The sequence below is a fragment of the Salminus brasiliensis genome, chromosome 5, assembly GCF_030463535.1.
Source record: "Salminus brasiliensis chromosome 5, fSalBra1.hap2, whole genome shotgun sequence".
Classification (NCBI taxonomy): domain Eukaryota; kingdom Metazoa; phylum Chordata; class Actinopteri; order Characiformes; family Bryconidae; genus Salminus; species Salminus brasiliensis.
The window spans coordinates 19,091,514-19,112,968 of NC_132882.1; the positions used below are offsets into that span (position 1 = coordinate 19,091,514).

Sequence of the window (21,455 nt, forward strand, 5' to 3'; positions counted from 1 at the left end):
ATAATTATGACAAATGTATAGAGTATTTAGACATGAAATGGAGTGAACGGGCACATTACTGATGTCATGAACTTGTTTCATATGTCAATTAAACGTCTACTTTTTTGGTTGCGTTTTTGTTTTTGTTGTGGATACATGTGTTTTATCTCCTGAATCATATTCCACTGAACAGCTTTACTAGAAGGATAAATAGTAAAGAGTTTTGAATAACCCCTAAGACCATCTCTAAAGCCCTAACCCCCACTTCTAAGGCAATAACATCTAGTATGTGTAAGATAGTGTGTTGCTGTTGGATCATGAGGTCAAAAAATAATGCAGGGGGCAGTGGTTCTGTTTATAGAGTTCCACTTTTATTGAGGCACCCAAGCACCCATACACATAGAGAACTATAATTAGAAACATTAAAAGAAAAAAATGTTCATAGTCAATAGACCCCTGAAAGGCCACAGCCACAAGGCTATGTGGACCCCTTCACCAAGAAAAGCAACAAAATCAAAATATGACCTTTGGTGGTTGGTGTGGCGTAACAGCTAACAGAACTACCTGCCAGTGAGCTTCCACACCACGTGGGAGACTGGGGTTTGATTTCTGGTCTGGGTGACTATGCTGCGCTACACTAGTACTTGTGTACTAGTACTTGGGCAAGACTCCTAACACTTCAACCCACCTCTGTTATATGGATAACCACTCTTGATAAGAGCATCTGCTAAATGCCATAAATGTAAATGGTTCTCCTCTCCTCCTGCTTAATAACAGAGGCTCCACCCCTCTAAAAAAAAGGTGGTGCACGTATTTGTCACTGTACAGTGTACACTGTACAGCGAAATGTGTTCTCCGCATTTAACCCATCTGGTAGTGAACACACACTCACACACACACACACACACACACACACACTCACACACACACACACACGTTAGGGGCAGTGAGTACACACACACACCCAGAGCGGTGGGCAGCGCCCGGGGAGCAGAGAGGGTAAAGGGCCTTGTTCAAGGGCCCAACAGTGGCAGCTTGCCGAATCGAACCCACAACCCTGTTATCGATATCCCGGCGCTCTAACCGCTGAGCCACCACTGCCCTCTAAGACCCAGCAACCAATCTACAGCAGGAGAGAAGAAACAAATCATTAACAAACAAACAATACACATCATGAACATACACACAATTCACATAATGGCCATTATAACAGAAAAATACATGCACACAATAAAATAAACAATGTTTGCATATGCATATTCTTTGTTACAGCTAGCTCAAATCTTTCTGTTTACATTTACAGGTACCCCTGACACTTATGTGGACCCAGAGGACACCAGGATCTACGCCTGCATCAGATATGTCAATAATTATTGAGCACGTTATGTATTGTTTCAACAGGAACTCACAAATATACAGTTTGGTTGATGGTGTAGGGACACTAACACATCACAGTATGTTTGAAGGGATCAATTGTTTATTTGTTTCTGAAGAACCACAAAAATGGCTTAATATGCCAACAAGACAGGATGCCTCACTAGTCAACAAATAATGAAGTGGGTAGAAGAGTGAAGACAGTTATTTTGTGCATTACACAATAATCAGAATTAAGTATGACTGAGCTTGTGAGACTGTGTTGTGGAACGTGCTGAGAAGAAAAATACAGCCACTATAGGAGGTCTGAACAGCAGTAAAGAGCATGTGGGAGGCAATTGCTTTAGGTCGCTTTATTAAAACCTGTCATATGACAGCACAACAAAGCGGTGTGAGACAGTCTCTTGTCTCACAAGACTGCCCCTTTTTCCAGTGGATTGGTGTGGTGTGTTTGATCGCCAGTGTAATATGGGATGCAGTTATTACTGTTTTTTTTTTTTATCATGTGTAATAATAAAAAACAAACTCTTGGGTGAAGGTTAGATGATGAATCATTCCTAATCCTAGAACACTAACGTTAAAATTGGTAACATCATCACTAACGTTGGGTATATTCTACCCGGTATAAAATTCCAGATAAAATATAGTTTTCATCAATTTATTTTAAAAGTACAACACTGTATGACAAGTTTTAGAACCCTTTCTTTAATTTTACAACATACAACATTGCATAAAAAAAAAGGTACCATGGATGACCCTATAAAAAAACAGAAAAATTATTGGAAAATCGGGTAATCCTTAACAGGTAACAGGTAATGTCCTAACAAAAAAAATAATCCTGCTGGGAACTTGGTCTTTGGTCCCCCTATTCCTGGGACATGTGAGCCCTGTCTGGTAAAGGCACAGTCTTCCTGCATCACTGATAACTGTGGGACAGAGAGACAAAAAATGGCACTTTTTGAAAAGGGAAAAAATGACCAAATTCTTTTGATTATATGAATTTTCTTGGAAAATACCATGAATTGATATGTATTCATTGCCATTATACTAATTAAGGATTATATGCAAATTCTGGGACAACTCTAACTTACCTTATGTCTTACATGCAGTCAGTACAGGCAGGGTAGTAATGACGAGGGCACTCTGGTTGACGGCAGACATGACACCTGTGTTGTGTCTTCCTGTCCGAGCCTGTGGGGCAGTCAGCACACCTCACTAAGGGACCTCCGCTTTCTGCTGCCACTGGTCCAACCTCTCTAGCTATAGTGCCAGGTGTAGGGATGTTGCACACAGTGCAGATGAGGATTCTGAGCTGACGGGACAGACTTGAAGAGGGGAGTCCCTGCTCTTCCCATGGCTTGATAAGTGCATTCTCCTTGTGAATGATCCATGAGTTTATCACACCAGCGTTCATCATGCCATATAGCACACATAGTGGCCACCTCTTGGTTTTTTTTTGAACAGCTGTAATGAGCACACATCTTGTTAGCATGCCATAGTAAAAATGCCTGATACAGGATGACAGCTGTGGATGAAATGGGGCAGAGAATGTGGCCGGCCTGAATGTTGTTTCCCTTGAAAAGTGCAAAGAGCGCCTGATTTAAACACACAAACACTAACATCGGGTAAATTCCACCCATAAAATATGTTACTCTCTATCACTAAGGCTGGGTGGAAATCACCCATTTCTAATAATGATATTTTACTGTATTAATGTTTCTAATAATTTACACTTTTTGTTTTTTTTTGTTTTGAATACCGTCTCTAAATATTGTATATGCTTTTCAAGGGGTGTCCCTTTTTTCCACATGACTGTACATATACCATATAGTGTTTTTCACAATACATCATTCAAGGTACGCTACACACACTTGAGCTGACTAAGGTGAGAAACTTTAGCCTATATTTAATATAGTTATACCTGTACTTATGATATAAGCTGAACTGAGCTAAGCTGTACCCCTGACCTTTATTCTCTTATACAGCTGCTGGGTCCTCTTCGAAAACTGAAATGTAATTAATGGAAGACTTCATCCGTGGTATGTAGGCCTCTTTCTCATCATCTTTTTTTTCTAGGCGTTCTGTGGTTAAAGGTCACACTTTACACTCATTATATGGTTGACCACTTTTCGTGTCCTGGTGTGATCTCTGACAGTTCTGCTGCTGATCAGGCGAGCTCAGTTTGCAAGCCCTGATGAAGATGCTGAATAGAGATGACAGACCCTGAAGGCTTCTCCTTCATCGGCTCAAGTGAGTATGAGATGAGCTACAGCCAAAATGTCTACACAGTAAATGCCTAACGAGAACAGCAGCAGTGGATGCAGCTGCCTGGATGCTCCAATAATAAAACATACAGTATTGATTAATTAGAAACAAAGGTACCAAAAAAGGTGCGATAGAAGCGATGCCATTGAAGAACCACTTTTGCTTACCGGAAGAACATTTTACTAGATAAATTTTCCTTTTTAATGAACTAAATCCTCATTTTACATACTTTATTATTAAGAGTGTGGCTTACAATGCAGACACATACAATCACAGCAAAGTTCTTGAAGCATTAACCAAGACTGAAATCATTTCCTCTACACATGTTAGTGTTTTAGTGTGTTTTAATTGTTCACAAACTGTAGCTACTTGGAATAATTTAAAAAGTATTTAAGTAACAAATCAAAATGTGTACATGAGTAGAATCATGTTTCTGTTCAAACTAAGCTAGTTTTGGTTGTAGGAGTAAATTCCTGAAACTCTAAATCTCACAGGAGCAGAAATTATCATTATGCCATAATATATTATGTACAGACCCCTTTACCACAAGTGAGAGTTTTTTCCCCTTGTGTTTGTCCCAATTTTGCTCTAATACTCACATTTCACAACTGGTATTGATACATAGCTGCAATATAATTTTTTTGTTACAGAACTCTTTTGGTTTAGACATGGCAGGCCTGTGTCTTGGTATTTCTTGGGTTGTTGCTGACCATCCAGACCAATGTCTTCTCAACTGAGGGTAGCACTTTGAGTCTTCTTTCACATTTTGGCAAAATGACTCCCAATAATGAATAAATACAATGTTTGAATGTTTAAACAGATAATCATGGAACTTGCAACTGTTTGAAAATGGATTCAGGAGACTTTCTTGACTTCTAAATCTATGATTGTCCTTCTAAGATCTGCATTGAGCTCCTCGGACTTTCCCACAATACTTTGTGTTGTACAATTGAATGAGCACAACAGCCACAGAAGCTATCCATTGTAGTCAATCATGATCACTAACTGGAAGTTAACAATATAAAAAACATTTGGTACTTTCAGGACCACTGAATTAATAACCTAAGTGTGTGTATGCATATTATTTCTTCTATTAAAGATGTATGTTGTGCACTCATGTAAGATACTAGACTGGGTTGTATTCTAAATCAGCCTGATCACCTCTGAGTAACAAATACTCATTATCTAACATTGGGGCTTCTATTTTGAAGTGCAACCAATGAAAAGGGGCCACTAATGAGAAGAGAAATAATTTCTGAAACAATTTTAAACATGATTAATGTTTTACAATTAAATGTCAACAGTAAACACAGGCAGAAGATACTGCAATAAGAATGAGAATCAGAAACAGACAGACTGAAATTTGATTCTCCTTAATATTTGCTAGCAGAACAGTTTTACTTATTTGTGCTGTGCTACAATAAACAGAGTGAACCAGAGTGAACTTGCAATATTCGTTAGTTCACTAATGTCATTGTAAATCTTTTTCTTTAATTTAGGCAGAAATATACAGTTCATACAAGCATGTCCAGTCGTGTAAGTAGTGAGAGGAGTTAGATGTTTTTTCCTGATGTTTTATTAAATATTAAAAGAAATTCCAGTCATAAACTGCACAGCCAATCAAATTGTAGCTTAATGTCAGCTTCAAGGATTTTCTTTTTGCTCCCAGGCTCCCTCTATAGGTGGGGAACGTATTTCACTGTTGCTTCTCCTCGTGGCACACATGCCTTTGACAAACTGAGAGATACAGAACCAGACATGTGAAGTGAAAGAAGCATGTGGACTGATGTGGTAGAGTAATGTTACAGGATTTAATTTTTTGCTTCATCATAGTTACATAGCCACAGAGTTACACAAAGTTACAATGACAGAGACACCCTTCTCTCTATTACAGTCAATTGAGCATCAATAGTACAATGTGTTCCAAATATAGTTCGACCCTCATATGGACAAATTACTGACGTAACCCAGACACACAGAAACTAAGCGATTTGAATGCAGAATGGTACAAAGCAACCAGTGTTGTTTTATTACCTGGGCCTTGACCTACTACACCTAACCTGATTCTAACCTTGACCTAACCTAAACCGCAGGAGTTAGAGGCTCCATAACAGAGAAACATAGCCTGAATGTAGCTTTATTGTCAGCTGTAGTGTTTTCTTTCTTTTTCCAAGTACATGGCAGACAGGTTGAGTCTGTGTCCCAATTGCGTTCTACACACTAATTCTGTAAAGTATATACTATATACTAATCCTAATAGTGTGGGTTCGGCAGGTTAGTACACAAAATATTAATGTACTAACCTGTTTTGTGCTGACAGGAAATGATGAAGCGTTGCCATGCCAACATATGTCCCTCCTGTCACTGCACTTGTCTTGGCATTGTCTGCCATTTTTTTCTAATAATTGTTACAGACACAAGTATCTCCTCCCTTTTTGTTTTGCATTGTATTGTGGGATAATAGCCACAAGAACTGGTTCTGTGTATGTTTCTTGGATATTTGAGAATACTCAGCTTTGACACTTTTATTTGACAGTTTTATACAAACTACATTCTCAAAAACTAGTTAGTATTAGTCATTTGCCCTTGGTGTGCACCCTGTGTGTATGTGGCAAAACACTGCCACCAGTGGACAGAAGCAGAAGGGTGAATAGTACATTTTGTATGAAGGTCTGCAAAACAGCGCCACCACTGGACAATCTTTGTGCGATCTTCGGGCAAATGTTATGAATGTCTTAGGGTACAGTTAGTTGTATATGTATGAATACCATGAGATCACATAGATCATTTGAAGGTTATATGTGGGGACGTATTCGAAATCTGAAATATAGTTTTCCTATTAAAGCAACAATATGTAGTAAAGCTGTCATATTTGTGCAAAATCCTGTAATTCCTGTAAATCTTTCATTTTCAGTGACAATTATGTATTTCAGCTTGTCCAGAAATGTGCGTTGAAAGTGTATCCTTTAGGAGTAGCTCAAATTACACTTAACGACTGTAGGGGGAGCCCAGGAGCAAGGAATACTAATTCTTTCAAAATGCTGCTTTAATTATGACTAAGTTTAACACAAATTCATATTTCCTAGTTTCCCAGTTAGTGCTGAGTAACAACCAATCAGAAAGCGGAATGCAAATGAGCACGCAAATTTGGACACTGTCAGCCCCGCATAGCGCAGCCGCGGCCGGCAGGACGAGAGAGAGAGAGAGAGAGAGAGAGAGAGAGAGAGAGAGAGAGAGAGAGAGAGAGAGAGAGAGAGAGAGCTCCAAGGTAAGCTTTCACAGAGCGCGGAGCGGCTGTGACATCTCTGATACTCAGCCGTTATGCCTCCATGCTGCAGCGCTGTGCTCTAGCAGCCAGGCCACCAGAGACTGAGAGTGAGCCGCCGACTCTGCTGCAGCACCAACACGCGTCCACGGACTACAGGCTTTATTCCTTAAAGGGATTCAGGAATAAAGTGTGGAGGGATATCAACCTAGGCTAGCATGCTCTGATGCGTGCTCAGATGCTTCATGCACATGTAGCTCCCGGGCTTTTTACCTCTCCTGTGTTCTTATTTGCATGTAAAAGTAGGCGAATCTGCTGAATCCAGGCGAATTAACCTGGCAAGAAGGGGTCTTCTATTCGTGCCGAGGCTCGTTTACATTTCGGACAGCCGAATGTGTTGCTGGACTTTCCGCAGTACGGATCAGCGACAGTGCAGCGGTACAGTGTAATCTGCAAGAATGTAAGAAGTCTCTGGTGTCCAGCGTTGCTGGGTCAGCATAAATAACGCTGTTATTATACATATAGTCCGAGCAGACAAGTTTGAGGACGTTAGGTCACTTTCACTTTTAGGTCTTCCTCCCATTTTCCTTCATATTCTCACGCCTTCTTGAAAGTGAGCAGGAGGACTTTTAATCGATGGCTCGACTGCGTAGGAGAGCGTGTGTGGCTCTTTTCCTCTTCACGCTCTTCGTGCTCGCGACTCTGATGGGCTTAAGAACTCTAAAGCCCACCGATGGGTTCTCGGCTCAGGCTTCAGGCGCTGACGTGCGGCCGGCGCTCGGGGAGAAAGTCGACAGGCGCTCGGTGTCCAGCGACGTCCAGCCCTCCTCCCCCGGTCAAGCACACAACGCTAAAGTGGCGGGCTCGAACTCCAGCCCGGATAAAGGCATATCCTACGACGTCCATATATTTTACCACATGTGGTATGGGACCCCGCAGCTGGACGAGAGATATTTGCACTGGGATCACATTCTGGTGCCACACTGGGACCCCAAAATAGCCGCCAGTTATCCGAGAGGAAGGCACCTTCCGCCGGAGGACATCGCGTCCAGCTTCTACCCAGAACTGGGGCCATACAGCTCGAGGGACCCGGAGGTGTTGGAGTCACACATGGAGCAGATTGGAGCAACAGCGGCAGGTACACTTTAAAGTGCTTTAAAGAATGAACACGAAGTCCCAACTGGAGCCCCTTCAGAGACCTTAGGCTGTCTTAAACCCCGTAAAGAAATGATGTGTGGCTCTCGGCTACATAGATAAGTTTGTGAACTCATTCAGGACCTGACAGTAACAAAGGTGCTCTAGATCAGATACAGAAGTAAATGGTAAGCATTAAAGGTTACATTAAACCCTAAATAAAAAATACTTAAATAACACATATAATATACAGTGATATATTTGGGGAATATTGTGCCATTGGATTTGATCAGCATCCCCTAGCTCTAATAGTTGGAATTGTAATAGAAGTGTAGTGTAGGAGCAGTAGCAGTGACCCTTACTAAATAATACAGACTTGTATGAAACATTTACAGAAGAACCGACATGGGAATACATATATTATTAAATATTATTTTCAAGTGTCAAATATAAGCATCTCTCTGATTGCAAAAACAGCTAGCACAAAAAAAATCTAGCACTAAGTGCTAAGTTTAAGGAGATAATGTGACTAACAGGGCTTGCGGTTCAGCACTGAGAACATGGACAGCTCCACACCTCTAGCTGGGACGTCACAAAGTATTTGAGGAACAGCTGGCTTGCAGTATAGTCCAATGTTGTTTAAGCATCAAGCAAACTGTTAAGTGTTTATCCCACGTTTATCCCAAAGTTTAAATGATAAGTTATAAACTACCAAAGTATATCGAAATGTTTCAAAACAAAAATAAAGGTTCTGAGATATTAGTGGCTTTTGAATGATTCTTGTATTGCACACTGACAGAGTAAAGGCTAATCACACAGTGAGAACATGAGAACAGGAGTGTGCTCAGATGCCTTGTCTTTAATTAATGGGGCCGCGGGTAATGTGTCACTGGCCACACATGTCTACTGTGGCACTAATGGATACCAAATATCCACTTGCACTACAACTGCCTAATGTTTCACATTAAGTTCTTATTAAGTTCTACAAGTTATTTAAGTTGCGGTTATATTTTTGTATGTGGAAACTACCAAACTTGGCAAACTTGATAGATTGGTTCAGTTCAGTTTTATTTTTTGTAAAAAAACAGTACTCTCTGTCTCATAGATTTTTTTTCAAATGCATGAAAAGATCTGAGGTGACCTGAAGTGACATCCATGTAAATATACACCAAATCTTTTGTGTCCAGTGCAATAAACGCTCTTTTCTTCTGTGAGTTAAGGTGTTCTAGTGGTGTCATGGTACCCTCCGGGCCTGGCTGATGACCACGGAGAGCCCACTGAAGACCTGGTGCCATCAATCTTAGATGCAGCCATCCGACATGGCTTAAAGGTAAGCATGGGTCATCCTGCATTGTTGAGTAGATGCCTAGTTCAAAGTCAAGGCCTTAAATGTAGAATGACAAGAATTACAAGACTGTGTTATTAGTTTTAGAGTATGAAGATGATCTCAGATGGACTCTAATTGTTCACACCTTCAGGAAGAAATGCGGCAGAACTTGACTGGTTAGGCTGAACCTGTCTTTTAAAAGCAACCAAGCAAACCAACGATTTCCCTTCCGTTCTGCTACTACACAAAAGCTCTCATCAAACTTTTACCCTCCATAAACCATGGGTTGGATTACAGTACTTCGTAATGCAACCCTGTAACATCAGAACTTCTCATTAAGGTACAGAGCAGTCAAACGAGAGGCCCTAAGGAAGAGCAGATGTTATACCCAGGCACATTCAAATATTCAGTCTACATTCATGTATACACTCATACACTCTCTTTATCAAAATCATATTATTAAGTGTGTGCAAACATACACACTCAAGCAGCTGATGACACTTCCCTTTTTGTATCTGGTTGTGTTACATCAGCTGGAAGTACTCTGTGTGTTTGTGTGTGCTAGCCAGCAGCTCTTTGGATGTCATAGTCGAGCATATGAGCACGTTAGCAAAGAAGCAAAGCCCCAGGGCTGTTGTTAGTGTGTTTAAACAGCTGTACAGCAGCACTACAACTATGCAAGTGTGTGCTGACGCTGAGCAGTTGGACAGCACAGGGCAAGTGTGCGCGTGTGTGTGTGAATGAGAGCAGAGCTCCAAATAACGAGAGAAAGGCGTGTAAGGGCACCTCTCCCCAGCTGAGCCCCATCAATAATGCACGCTCTGTGTTTGCTCAGTGCACGCTGCATTTTAGCACAGCCAGTCAGATTGTTAGGGCTTTGGCACAATACCTGCGGTCTTTAACTGTGAAACCTTTAAAACTGTGAAGTCTTTCTATTTTATGTGGTTATTTGATTCAAACATCAAAATAGAGTTATGAAATAACCTCAATTCATCAAGCAGAAGCCTCTCAGAGTTCACGTAAGGGTTCTTCTGAGCATTGCCATAGAACAACTACTTTGGGTTTCCTTGGGAAACTCAATGGGTTGTTCTCTGCTGCAGTAGTCACTTATTTTTACAGTCATGTAGACACTTTTTTTTTTACAGACTATGGAAACTGGTTGACTAAAAAAAAGATGTTGACTACTACAATGGTCATAAGAGCTTAGCCACAAATCACATTAAACCACATGTTCATAGCTGGATTAGCCTTGATTTTGTGGGGTTTTTTACCACTACTGTGTTGCATGTTATTTTGAACAGAGATAGTATAAGGGACTCCTTTCAAATGTTGTCATTTCAACAATAGGTAACATACAGCAGAAAAGAAAAATGGCCATTGATACGTTGGACTAACCATCGATAACTGGCCCAGTGCAGTGACTAAAACAGAGGGCAAATCAGATCAAAATTTGGAGCATCCCCTTAACGGCAAGGCTTGTGGAGTGCTCCTGGTCGTCAGTAGTGTTGGTCTAAGGAGGGACAAAGGGCTCATTAATACACGAGGGCAACAAGGACGATCTAGCACGGTCCACTCCAATAGAAGTTACTGTGGTAGAAGTCACAGAAATGTTTAATGATGGTTAAGGGAAGAATGTGTCACAACGCACAGTGCATTGCACCTCACTGCCTGTGTGGCTGTGCAGCTGCTGACTGGTCAGAGTGCTCATGCCAAACCCTGCTCAGTGTTGAAATAGCAAAGTATGGTGTGAGTATTAGAACTGGATCTTGGAGCAATGCACGATTGAGCATCTGTGGGAGCTGCTGCTGCCAGAGACCACTGAGCACCTTCAGAGGTCTTGTGGAGTCCATGCTTCGGTGGTTCAGAACACTGTTTTGATTTTACAACAGCAAATTAGGCTATTCTGGCCTGTTAGTGTTGGTATATTAAATTACTTGCTTTTTTACTTGCGTTCTTGCTTGCTTTCTTCCTTTTTGAACATACCAAAATTTTTATTTGAGCTGCCTCTCTGAACAAAAGCCAGTGAAACAGTTCAAAATGACCTTGTGTGTGTGTGTTGTTACTTTGCCTCCCTGAACATTTTAGGCCCAGAGGGGTTCCAGCCAGTAACTAGGGCATGTCGCAGAGGGGATTTTGGGGTGGGTGAGCGATGCCATAATGCTCACCACCCAATTTGGTTATTTACATGAGCTCAAGAACAGGGACATGTTATTAGGGTTCAACCTTAAAGCAAAAACTTTACATTCTACATTCTGAATATAACACAGTTATTCACCATGCTTTAATAAAACATCCTAATTTACCTAATTCACATTTTTTTTACTTAGCCTAAGGCTAGTGTTACATAAGGAGAGCGCTGCGATAGCCTTGCCACGGCCATTATGCATGAGGACCAGTGTGTTCCTATGTTGTACCTTTGTGTACCAGTGTCTGTAATCTCATCAATTGTATTTAAACAGCCCTGCCATGCCCTGGCTTTTATTTAACATTAACTGCTCTTGCTGGAACATGAGCTGGCTCGTTCAGTGGCTTCACTCATCTGAGCGGAAATGATGCCAGCTTTTCCTCTCACACGTTGAACAAAGGCAGCTGCTTCACTAACCTCAGCAAAGGCTGCCCTGAGCGATAAAAAGGATGTATATATCTCAGTAAGCAGAAATGCTCTTAATTACCTGAGAACATCTGCACAAGCAATTCTTTATGGAAAATACTCACCAACAGGACTTAAGTCAGTAACACTTAGATTTTAAATGTCACTAAAGCCTAAATAGCATTTAATTGACAGTATCTACATGAATGTAAGAGCACCCGAACACCCCCATCACCAGCCTCCTGCCCCGATTCAAAGTGTCAAACTGAAAATGCATGTGCTTCCATAAAGTGCCGTTGTGCCACTTCCATCCATTAGTGCCTTTCTACCTCAGTGTTGGCATGACATGAGGATATGTCTCATGAGGATAGCTGTTGTGCACAAGGAACTGTAAATGAGGGCTCAATATTCCTTGTTCAGCACCGCCACATAACATCTACTGCTGCATTACCCTCCAGTGCATTAAAGCTGAACTCCCAAGGAATGACACGTACAGACACAACAGAAAAAACAGTGAATGCAGTAATAGTAAACATGCACCGGGAGCTTTTTTTTGGTTAGCTTGCAATCGTGTGTCTGATATCTTTAATCAAAAAATCTATTATTAATCCTAATATGGCCAATTTAGGCTGAGATTTTTCGACAGACGGAGGACAAACACAGCCAAGATGAGCTTCTGAGAGTAATCGAATTAGGAGGCTGTCAGGGGGAAACATGCCTTCACTGCACTGACGTTGCGCTGATTGTGTTAGCGTGCTGTGAGGTGTTGACATCCATCTCGCTAATGGCTACACTCAGCGCTTCACAGAGCCATTTTGCCCTGTGCACCCCCCCCCACACACACACACACACACACACACACATACACACGTGTCACCCCTATGAACAAGACTTTCAAACTGACAACATGTGTAAGTTTTAGTGATCCGTTTGAGTGGGTGCAAAATTCTCTCTCAGAAATAAAAACAAAAGATCTGATGGGATTCTAGCCCAAATCTTCCTTAAGAATTAAAAGCAACACAGTTATGACTGCAAACACACTGCCAGTTAGGCTCAAATGAAAGTCCTTCTGAAGGACATTCATTATAGGTAATTATATAGACTTTAATCAACAAATTCCTGAAATTGAAGTTATATAACAAAGAAAAGAAAAGAACCTCTAGTTTGGGCCTTCAGAAATGCATAATTAGATTAAATGAGATGAAATTCTAGGGTTTTCATCAGTCCAAGCTCTTTTCCATGCGGCATGCAGTGCACGCAATAAACTCAAGGTAAAAGCCGAATGTGGTTATTAGGACATCTGTGAAATTAACTTGTGCTGCTGATGGTTACATGAGGACATTCCTGCCAGGGGCAAAGAAAGCTTTCGAATGCAGTTAAGGTTTGAAAGAGATTAAGGTCAGCTTGGACACAATCAGCCCCGCTCATCTTTTCCGAGACATCAGAAGATGAGAAGAATCTTTCTGGAATTCTTTATTCTGCTGCCTTGCAGCAGCTCTGAACACCTTACATGGACCTTTTTTTACATTGTTACTTTGGTGAGTCAATGTTTTTTTAGCTTATTCCATGAAAAGGTTACTGAAGCCACCAAGGACAAGCTTAAGAATGCAGTATAGCTAACTGAACGGTTTATATAACTGTGCTTTGAATTGAAAGAGAAAAAGGAAGTGAAGGTAAACAGCTAAAGGGAGTTATATCAGCATGTGCTGTAATGTATGTCTATATCCTAAGTGAAAGGAAGGCAAATATTGTCCCTGTCGCGCAATACCCTAGCATCTCCAAAATGACCACTTTACAGAAAAATAAAAATACCATCTTAACTTACAATTGAAGTCAAGGAGCATTTCTATTGGTCCATCCACCATGTTTGACACAATGTGAAGGACAACTCCAAGATTCAAATTGTGTCAAAAACTAGAAAAATGCAAGTAATGATATGCTAAAACCTTGACGAACTTGGCTCATGTGGTTTGCTTTGTACTGTTCCAGGTCACGTTCCATATCCAGCCCTACAAAGGAAGGACTGATCATAGTGTACATGACAACATCAAATACATTGTTGACAGGTTGGTTCAAAATTCTGACTTGACTCTGCCATTTGCTTGTTGCATGGCCTACTTCATGCCTGATGTGAAAACATTACACTGAGGTATGTCTGATGCGAGGCCCATACAAGGCAGATGTCTAATGCAGAGATATCAACCTTGTGTAGGCCTTGCAGCTTAGTGATAGTCCAAGACATGTCTTTCTGCTTTTCACATTTGCAGGATACTGAGGTAAGTGAAACATGTGTCAGATCAAATGCTCTAAAACATTTACAGAGATGTGGGAATTCTTCACTAATGCTTTATTCCAAGCCATGGCGCAAGTGCAGCTCTCATAAATATTCAGCTGTGGATTAATGGCCTTCTACTTTTTTGCTGTTATGTGGAGAAGAAGGTTGTAAAAAATTAAAGGTGTTCTTTCCATATGCATGCAGGTACGGAGATCATGGGGCTTTTTACCGCTTCACTACCAGCAACGGAAAAGCACTGCCTCTTTTCTACATCTACGACTCTTACCTGACACCTCCGGAGGGCTGGGCAGAGCTGCTGACTGCCACTGGTTCACACAGTCTGCGTGGTACCCAGTACGATGGGGTCTTCATTGCCCTCATAGTGGAGGAGCGACACAAACACGACATCCTGGCAGGGGGTTTTGATGGGATGTATACTTACTTTGCTTCCAACGGCTTCTCCTACGGCTCTTCGCATCAAAACTGGAAGGGCATCAAGGTCTTTTGCGATGGTAACAATCTGCTATTTGTTCCCAGCGTAGGGCCCGGCTACATAGACACCAGCATCCGGCCCTGGAACAATCACAACACTCGCAACAGGGTCAACGGCAGATATTATGAAACCGCCTTACAGGCGGCACTGAACGTCCGGCCTGAGATCGTCACCATCACCTCCTTCAACGAGTGGCATGAGGGCACACAGATTGAGAGAGCAGTGCCTAAAAAGACTGTCACACGTTTGTACTTGGACTACCAGCCGCATGAACCCGATCTGTATTTAGAGCTGACTCGAAGATGGGTTGAGCAGTTCAGTAAAGAGAAAGAACAGTGGCTCATGTGAAGTGTGCATTTGTTTGAGGCTGCCTGTCTTGGAGGTAAGACAGTGGCATGTGTGCGTTTTTTTTTTTTTGTGAGAGACTGATGTATCTACTGAGCATTCTGACTGTAAAGTCAAGGACATTTTATATGGGACAGTCTAAGCTTTTCTGTTGTGACCAGAACCTTATTCTCCTTCATATTTTGGAACAATCAATCACAGACACAATCCAGAATGCAGTGACGCAGAAAAAACAAACATTGGAGAATCCAGGACTCCAGTGTTTGTGCCACCTCTAAGTGTGGAGCAATTAGATAAAGTCTGCAGATGTGGTGGCCTCAATGATATAGGCCTTTACCCAGATGTTGCATAATGCTGTGGTGAATGTAGCTGATATTGACACCCTGTCGTTATAATACCAGCTTGATTTTCTTTCCTAAATTTGAGTCTACACAAATACAACTTTCCCCTCAGTGAATGAATTATTTAATAAATGAATGAATAAACAAACGTTCCTATTTCGTAATCATTTGCTCTCGTTACTGAGGTTTGCTTGGGTGGCCTGGTCTGGACAAGTTGGCTGTGGTTTTAAATCTCCTCTGCTTGTAGATAATTGATATCCAATACCATGGAAGTCACCTAACTCCTTCCCAGACTCAAAGGCATCTACAACCTTCTTTCTGAAATCCTTAGAGAGCTAGCTTGCTCTAAGCATGATAATACCAGACATGTTTCTCAAACCCAAATTGTTATATACCACTTGTTAAATTACACTCATGCAGCAATAGTTTGGGAAATTATGTACCCCTACTTATTAATACAAATATCTAATCAGCCAGTAACGTGGCAGCTGTGCAATGTCTAAAACCATGCAAATACAGTCCAGGGGCTTCAGGTAATGTTCACATCAACCATCAGAATGGAGGAAAGAATGTGATTTTGAGCATGACTTGCTTGTTGGTGCCAGAAGAACTGCTGATCTCCATCATCTCAGCCACTTAATTAAAACCACCTCCTTCGTTCTACACTCACTGTCCATTTTATCAGCTCAACTCACCATATAGGGGCACTCTATAGTTCTAATATTACAGACTATATTTCATTTGTTTCTCTGCATAGTTTCTTAGCCTCCTTTCACACTGGTCTTCAAGTGGTCATGGACCACTTTACAGGACCACCACAGAGCAGGTGGGTCATTCTCTCTCAGCACTGCAGTGACACTGACATGGGTGGATCAGACAAAGCAGTGCTGCTGGAGTTTTTAAACACCTCACAGCTGGACTGAGAATAGCCCACCTACTAAAATGATCCAGCCAACAGCCTACTGTGGGTAGCATTCTGAAACCACTGATGAAAGACCAACATAAACTGCACAGCAACAGATGAGCTTTTGGGTAGCTTTTATAACCAAAACAATGCTCAAGCAAACCAGTTAATCCAGATAATGAACTGAACACATGCTTTCTGAGCAGACACTTCAGCTTGCCTGAAGGTAACTTAGACAATTTAGAGAAGAGTTTTAAATACAAGCCAGTTCATTTAGCAAACAAATAATCCAAAATCCATCACACAAACATGATGGTACACAGAAAATGCATAGAGGAATAAAACATTTTATTGTTTAATTATTTACATACAATCATTAAGACGAAAATCCTCTGATGACAAAAAAAATCATAATCTGCAACAGGTTCAAAACCATTTTCAATTTCTGCTGTGCGTATTCATATGAAAGAAAAATCTTTCTGGTCCTCAATGCAACATAGTACAACAACTGCACTACCAACATTAAGTCCATAAGCTCTTCCATGGAGTACAGTACATAAAAATGTCAATAAATACAGTTCAAATAAAAAATAAATCTAAATAATAATGTATATGGAACAACCAAAACATCCCGATATCCAGCAAAACACAAAATTCCCAGGCTTTATTATTAACTGTAGGTGGTGGGAAAAAAAAAAACACCCGTTTGCAGACAGCCCCAAAGCCAGACAAGTATGAATTCCAAAAAAGAAATATTCTCATCTAAGAGAACAATTCCATTTCCTGAGATATTCAAGCTTGCTTATCATTGCCTTTTCAGTCCAATCGATTTTAATCCAGCTGGCCGTGTCAAACACAGAAAGTGGATGTATGCTTTAGCTGGAGGGAAGCAGTGAACTACAAACTCATTAACTACCAGGATCCTCCAATAATCCATATTTGCTCTCGAGTGCCGCGACTGTAGCAGAAAAAGCACTAGGGGAAAAAAATGTAATAAAAAAAGTTTCTAAACAAACTAAAGTCAATATGCCACATTTAATTTGTAATATTTAATCAATTCATTTTTTACAGTAGTAGCAATAATACGAGTCACAGGTATAAAGGAGTTCAGTAACATCAGAAAATCTTCTCAACATAAAATTGACAACCTATAAATTGCTTTATTTAGATTTTCAAGCTAATGTAGTGTTCACTGATTTTCTTATAAAAGAATACTTACCAGCCAGGTCTTATTATACGGTATCTGCCAGGAACAGAGAGGTCTACGACTGTTGAGCCCAGTCGACTTTGGTCTTCAATTGGGCCACCGTCCACAACAACAGCCAGTTTTGGCCAGAGATCTTCAAACTCCTAGAATTGAAGCACAGAAATAAAGAGTCAGTGAAAGCATATTTGAGCATGGTTCTATTGAGATGGTATAAACAGAAGGCTGAAACATCTGTACTCACATTAACAGCAACAGTGCTGGCTTGTGTACTAACATTAGCGCTGGTTAAAGCAAGTGGCTCAGCACACACCTGACACAAGCGCCTCATGAAGGGATGGTCTGGGATGCGAACTCCTACAAGCTACAGGTCAAACACACACAAAGACATACATAAGAATCAGTTCAAAGAAACAGGTAACAGCTTTGCTCGACAGCAAAATAAAGTCAGCTACTCACCTTAGTAAATGGATTGAGGTCTGCATTAAGTGTGTCCGACCTTTCAAGGACCAGCGTTACCGGACCAGGAAGAAGATCTTCAAGAAGCCCTTCTTTTACAACCACTTTGCAGTATCTGTGCACAATATGATGTGTGTTTACAATGTAGCAGCACCAACATTACATGGTATCTGTATTAAAATTGCAGAAAACCCACTTATATATGTCTTGTATTTCTCCCACACAAATGGCCAAAGGCTTATTGCCATTTCTCCCTTTGATATCATACACCCTCTTGATGGCTTCTGAATTTTGAGCCAAGCAGGCCAGACCGTATATTGTGTCAGTGGGAACAGCCACGACCTGTCCATCTTTCAAAGCCTGTACTGTTGAGTTTAGGATATGTACTCCGTCTGTATTTCAGGGGAAGGGGAAAAAAAAAAACAAAAAAAAAACATTTCAGAACAAATCTAGCACAGACAACGATAACTCCAGAGATGCAATACATAACGTAATTGTCACAAAAATTAACACTGTTTATTCACTAAATACGGCAGAGATAAACAGAGTAATTAGAGAGTAATTAGTCAAGCAAAATATTACATAATGTCATGCACAAGACACTCCAGGTTGGTTCAGTCACTCCAAATAAAATAAATACCAGTTAACATCTCCATACAAATACTGATACTTTCATACACAACAATACTGATGAATCAAAGTACTGATGAATCAAAGTACTGTAAATCCCGGTCTCTCTCTCCAGGGTGTGTAGATGATGCTGCTTTCTCCCAGGATAAAATGGGGAAAACCCCCAACATTAAAAAAACATTAAGGATGACATCCATTTACTGTACAACTAAACTATAATTTCACATCAATAAAAAAGGACAAACTAGAAATTTATTGACATATAATACATATTAAATTAATGCAATAATCCCCATACAGCCCTGCTAAAACAAACACACAACAGTATCCAGCAGTCCAGCACATGGACTGGTCACCAGTTTTGAATTTAGGACAGCAGGGAATTCATGCTGTCCTACTGTGCTTTTTCAAGATTTTTTCTTTTGAGGATTTTCTCTTTTTTATGCTATAAAAACTAAACTGTCTAATGTACCAGTTTATTTCCCTTAACATATGCATCATCCTGTACAGACTAAACACCACAGGAGATTTTCCCCACTGTATCTGAGATTCCTCCTGCTCCAAATGATCTGAAGAGCATCCACTCATATATGTGTGTGTGTGTGTGTGTGTGTAGAAGGCAGAAAGAAATCCTTTTCAGAATCATTAGGACACATTAGAGGTGGCACATTAGGACAGGTTTCATAGCATGATAGACACAGTGTCTGCTGTTAGTCCACACACTTAGTTTCGATGTTTATATCAGAACTGATCCTCAAAAGAAACATCAGGATCAGAAGTAAGGTCAACGCTACTGAACCCAGTAATGACAGCTGGAAACACGTGGCTGGGAAACTAAGCCGGGTAACTACATTAACTTCACCATAAGAGCGTGAAAGAGCTGTAGATCTGTGCTGTGAGTCAGACAGGTCTGCGTGTGTGTGTGTGTGTGTGTGTGTTCGTCGGTTAGCTGGTCATACTTTCACTGTATGTCATCAGACTCGAGGCGAATGTAGCTGAAGTAGCTGAACGCACCTGGTTTGTCCGCCGGCTGCGACAGAGGGCCGTTTGAAGGCTGCTGGAACAAACGCAGGACCGTAGTTTTCATCTCTTTACAATTAGCTCTGATTCCCCCAGCGCTGTGAAGACAAGTGTGTGATGACAAGATCAATGTACGAACAAACACACTGAAGCCCATAGGACTAGTCCCTTCATTGAGTGTACAGCATGGTTCCGCCTAGAAACACGAACCGTGACGTTTTCACCAGCGACAATTTCAAAATAAAAGTCCCGTGTCCACGGTGTACTTCAGAGCAGCTAGCATCGAGACATAAAAATATATAATATTTAGAGATATTATATATCCGTTACCTGGATTTAATAAATTGTCTCCCCAATTTAACAATCCGATCCCTCCATTTAAGAGGAGGCGCTTTAGCTACATTAAGGGAACGGATACTTTAGGGGCTCAGTAGAGTATAATACACCCGGTGAGTCCGGTGACATAAAACTATAACAAAACAGTCATATTTTTCAGATTATTTAATACTGTACTGTTTAATAAAAAAAACAAAACAAATTTGAGTATTTCTTCTGTGTGCAGAATTATTTTTCATGAGTTGATTGATTTGATTTGAAGCTAAACGCAATTGTAGAGCTGCACACAGTGTCTGACCTCGGCCGTGTTAGATATTTATGATGAACGTTTTGTAACCCTGGGTTTTTACTTCAGGGGATGGAGATTTCATCATCCACTTTAATTAGCCTCTACTGCTACAGACTAGTCAGCTTATCCTGGCAGTAAGACTGCACTTGAACAACGTTGCAGACATAAGCAGCACAATGACCGGCTAATCAAAACCCACCTAGATGAGAAGCGCTGAGTCTCAGCCACGCTTTAGTCTGTAACATCAACACTGGACCCGCGTCACTCCCTGCAGGCTGAAGATGCTCCACCAGGGGGCGCTTTTGACCGCGTGCTTCAAATGCGTTCAAATCTGCCTACGAGTTAACCACAGCTACCCGCACCCCTCACCTTTCAGATCAAGGGTCGCTTTAACTGTAAAGCTATCTTTATATTCTATCTATTTTGTTGCGAAAACTTTATTTATGTATTTAGGTTCTGTTTACATCTATTTCAGCTACTATCAGGAGCAGAGGCTGTTGTCCTCCTTTTCAATTATATATATATATATATATATATATATATATTTCTCTGTTTTACTATATTAATAATTCAAAATAATATTAACACACATTATATATATATATATATATTTCTGTTTTACTATATTAATAATTCAAAATAATATTAACACACATTATATATATATATATATATATATATATGTGTGTGTGTGTGTGTGTGTGTTAATATTATTTTGAATTATTAATATAGTATATATATATATATATATATATATATATATATATATATATATATATATATATATATATGGGGATATTCTCAGTGTCACAGCAGAAAGGGATAGCAAGACACTCAGTTACAAAAAAAATGTAGATAAATAATTTACACTATATACACAATATAAATAAGAATATTATATATATATTTCTCTGTTTTACTATATTAATAATTCAAAATAATATAATTTTCTTATTTATATTGTGTATATATTATCTACATTTTTTGGTAACTGATTGTCTTGCTATCCCTTTCTGCTGTGACACTCAGAATTTCCCCACTGTGGGACTAATAAAGGATTATCTTATCTTATCATATATATATATATATATATATATATGTACGTGCGTGTTAATATTATTTTGAATTATTAATATGTATTCAAACGTGATTCTTAAATGTAGGGTTTGTCTCACCCACCTCTGGAGTCAATCAGTAAAACAGAGAGAGCTTCAGCTGCAGGTCA

The 21,455-nt window shown here is 40.3% G+C and overlaps 2 protein-coding genes across 3 annotated transcripts; one reads left to right on the plus strand and one right to left on the minus strand.

Annotated features, from left to right (window-relative positions):
- The first annotated feature begins 6,988 nt into the window (after positions 1-6,988).
- LOC140555548 (glycoprotein endo-alpha-1,2-mannosidase-like protein) lies at positions 6,989-15,488 on the plus strand. Its single transcript, XM_072678814.1, has 4 exons — positions 6,989-8,021; positions 9,238-9,347; positions 13,924-14,000; positions 14,414-15,488. The coding sequence occupies exons 1-4, from the start codon at positions 7,520-7,522 to the stop codon at positions 15,048-15,050; spliced, it is 1,326 nt and encodes a 441-aa protein (XP_072534915.1). The 5' UTR covers positions 6,989-7,519; the 3' UTR covers positions 15,051-15,488.
- A 1,135-nt stretch (positions 15,489-16,623) lies between these two features.
- yrdc (yrdC N(6)-threonylcarbamoyltransferase domain containing) lies at positions 16,624-20,501 on the minus strand. Of its 2 annotated transcripts, XM_072678816.1 has the most exons (7): positions 20,430-20,501; positions 19,600-19,703; positions 18,152-18,347; positions 17,956-18,070; positions 17,741-17,860; positions 17,512-17,642; positions 16,624-17,267 (listed from the first exon to the last, which is right to left on the minus strand). In XM_072678816.1, exons 2-7 carry the CDS (start codon positions 19,670-19,672, stop codon positions 17,201-17,203), a joined length of 702 nt encoding a protein of 233 aa, XP_072534917.1. In that variant the 5' UTR covers positions 19,673-19,703; positions 20,430-20,501; the 3' UTR covers positions 16,624-17,200. The 2 variants fall into 2 exon arrangements, with proteins under 2 accessions (XP_072534917.1, XP_072534916.1); XM_072678815.1 differs by lacking the exon at positions 20,430-20,501 and having other exon boundaries at positions 19,600-19,794.
- Between the last annotated feature and the right edge of the window lie 954 nt (positions 20,502-21,455).

Bases quoted from the DNA above. Each gene is read 5' to 3' on its own strand.
- yrdc (XM_072678815.1), bottom strand. From the start codon at position 19,762: ATGGGCTTCAGTGTGTTTGTTCGTACATTGATCTTGTCATCACACACT. The intron at 18,348-19,599 runs GTGCGTTCAGCT...CCTGAAATACAG, and splicing joins GCAGCCGGCGGACAAACCAG to ACGGAGTACATATCCTAAAC. The intron at 18,071-18,151 runs GTGGGTTTTCTG...TATTGTGCACAG, and splicing joins GAAATACAAGACATATATAA to ATACTGCAAAGTGGTTGTAA.
- LOC140555548 (XM_072678814.1), top strand. From the start codon at position 7,520: ATGGCTCGACTGCGTAGGAGAGCGTGTGTGGCTCTTTTCCTCTTCACG. The intron at 9,348-13,923 runs GTAAGCATGGGT...GTACTGTTCCAG, and splicing joins CCATCCGACATGGCTTAAAG to GTCACGTTCCATATCCAGCC. The intron at 14,001-14,413 runs GTTGGTTCAAAA...ATATGCATGCAG, and splicing joins ATCAAATACATTGTTGACAG to GTACGGAGATCATGGGGCTT.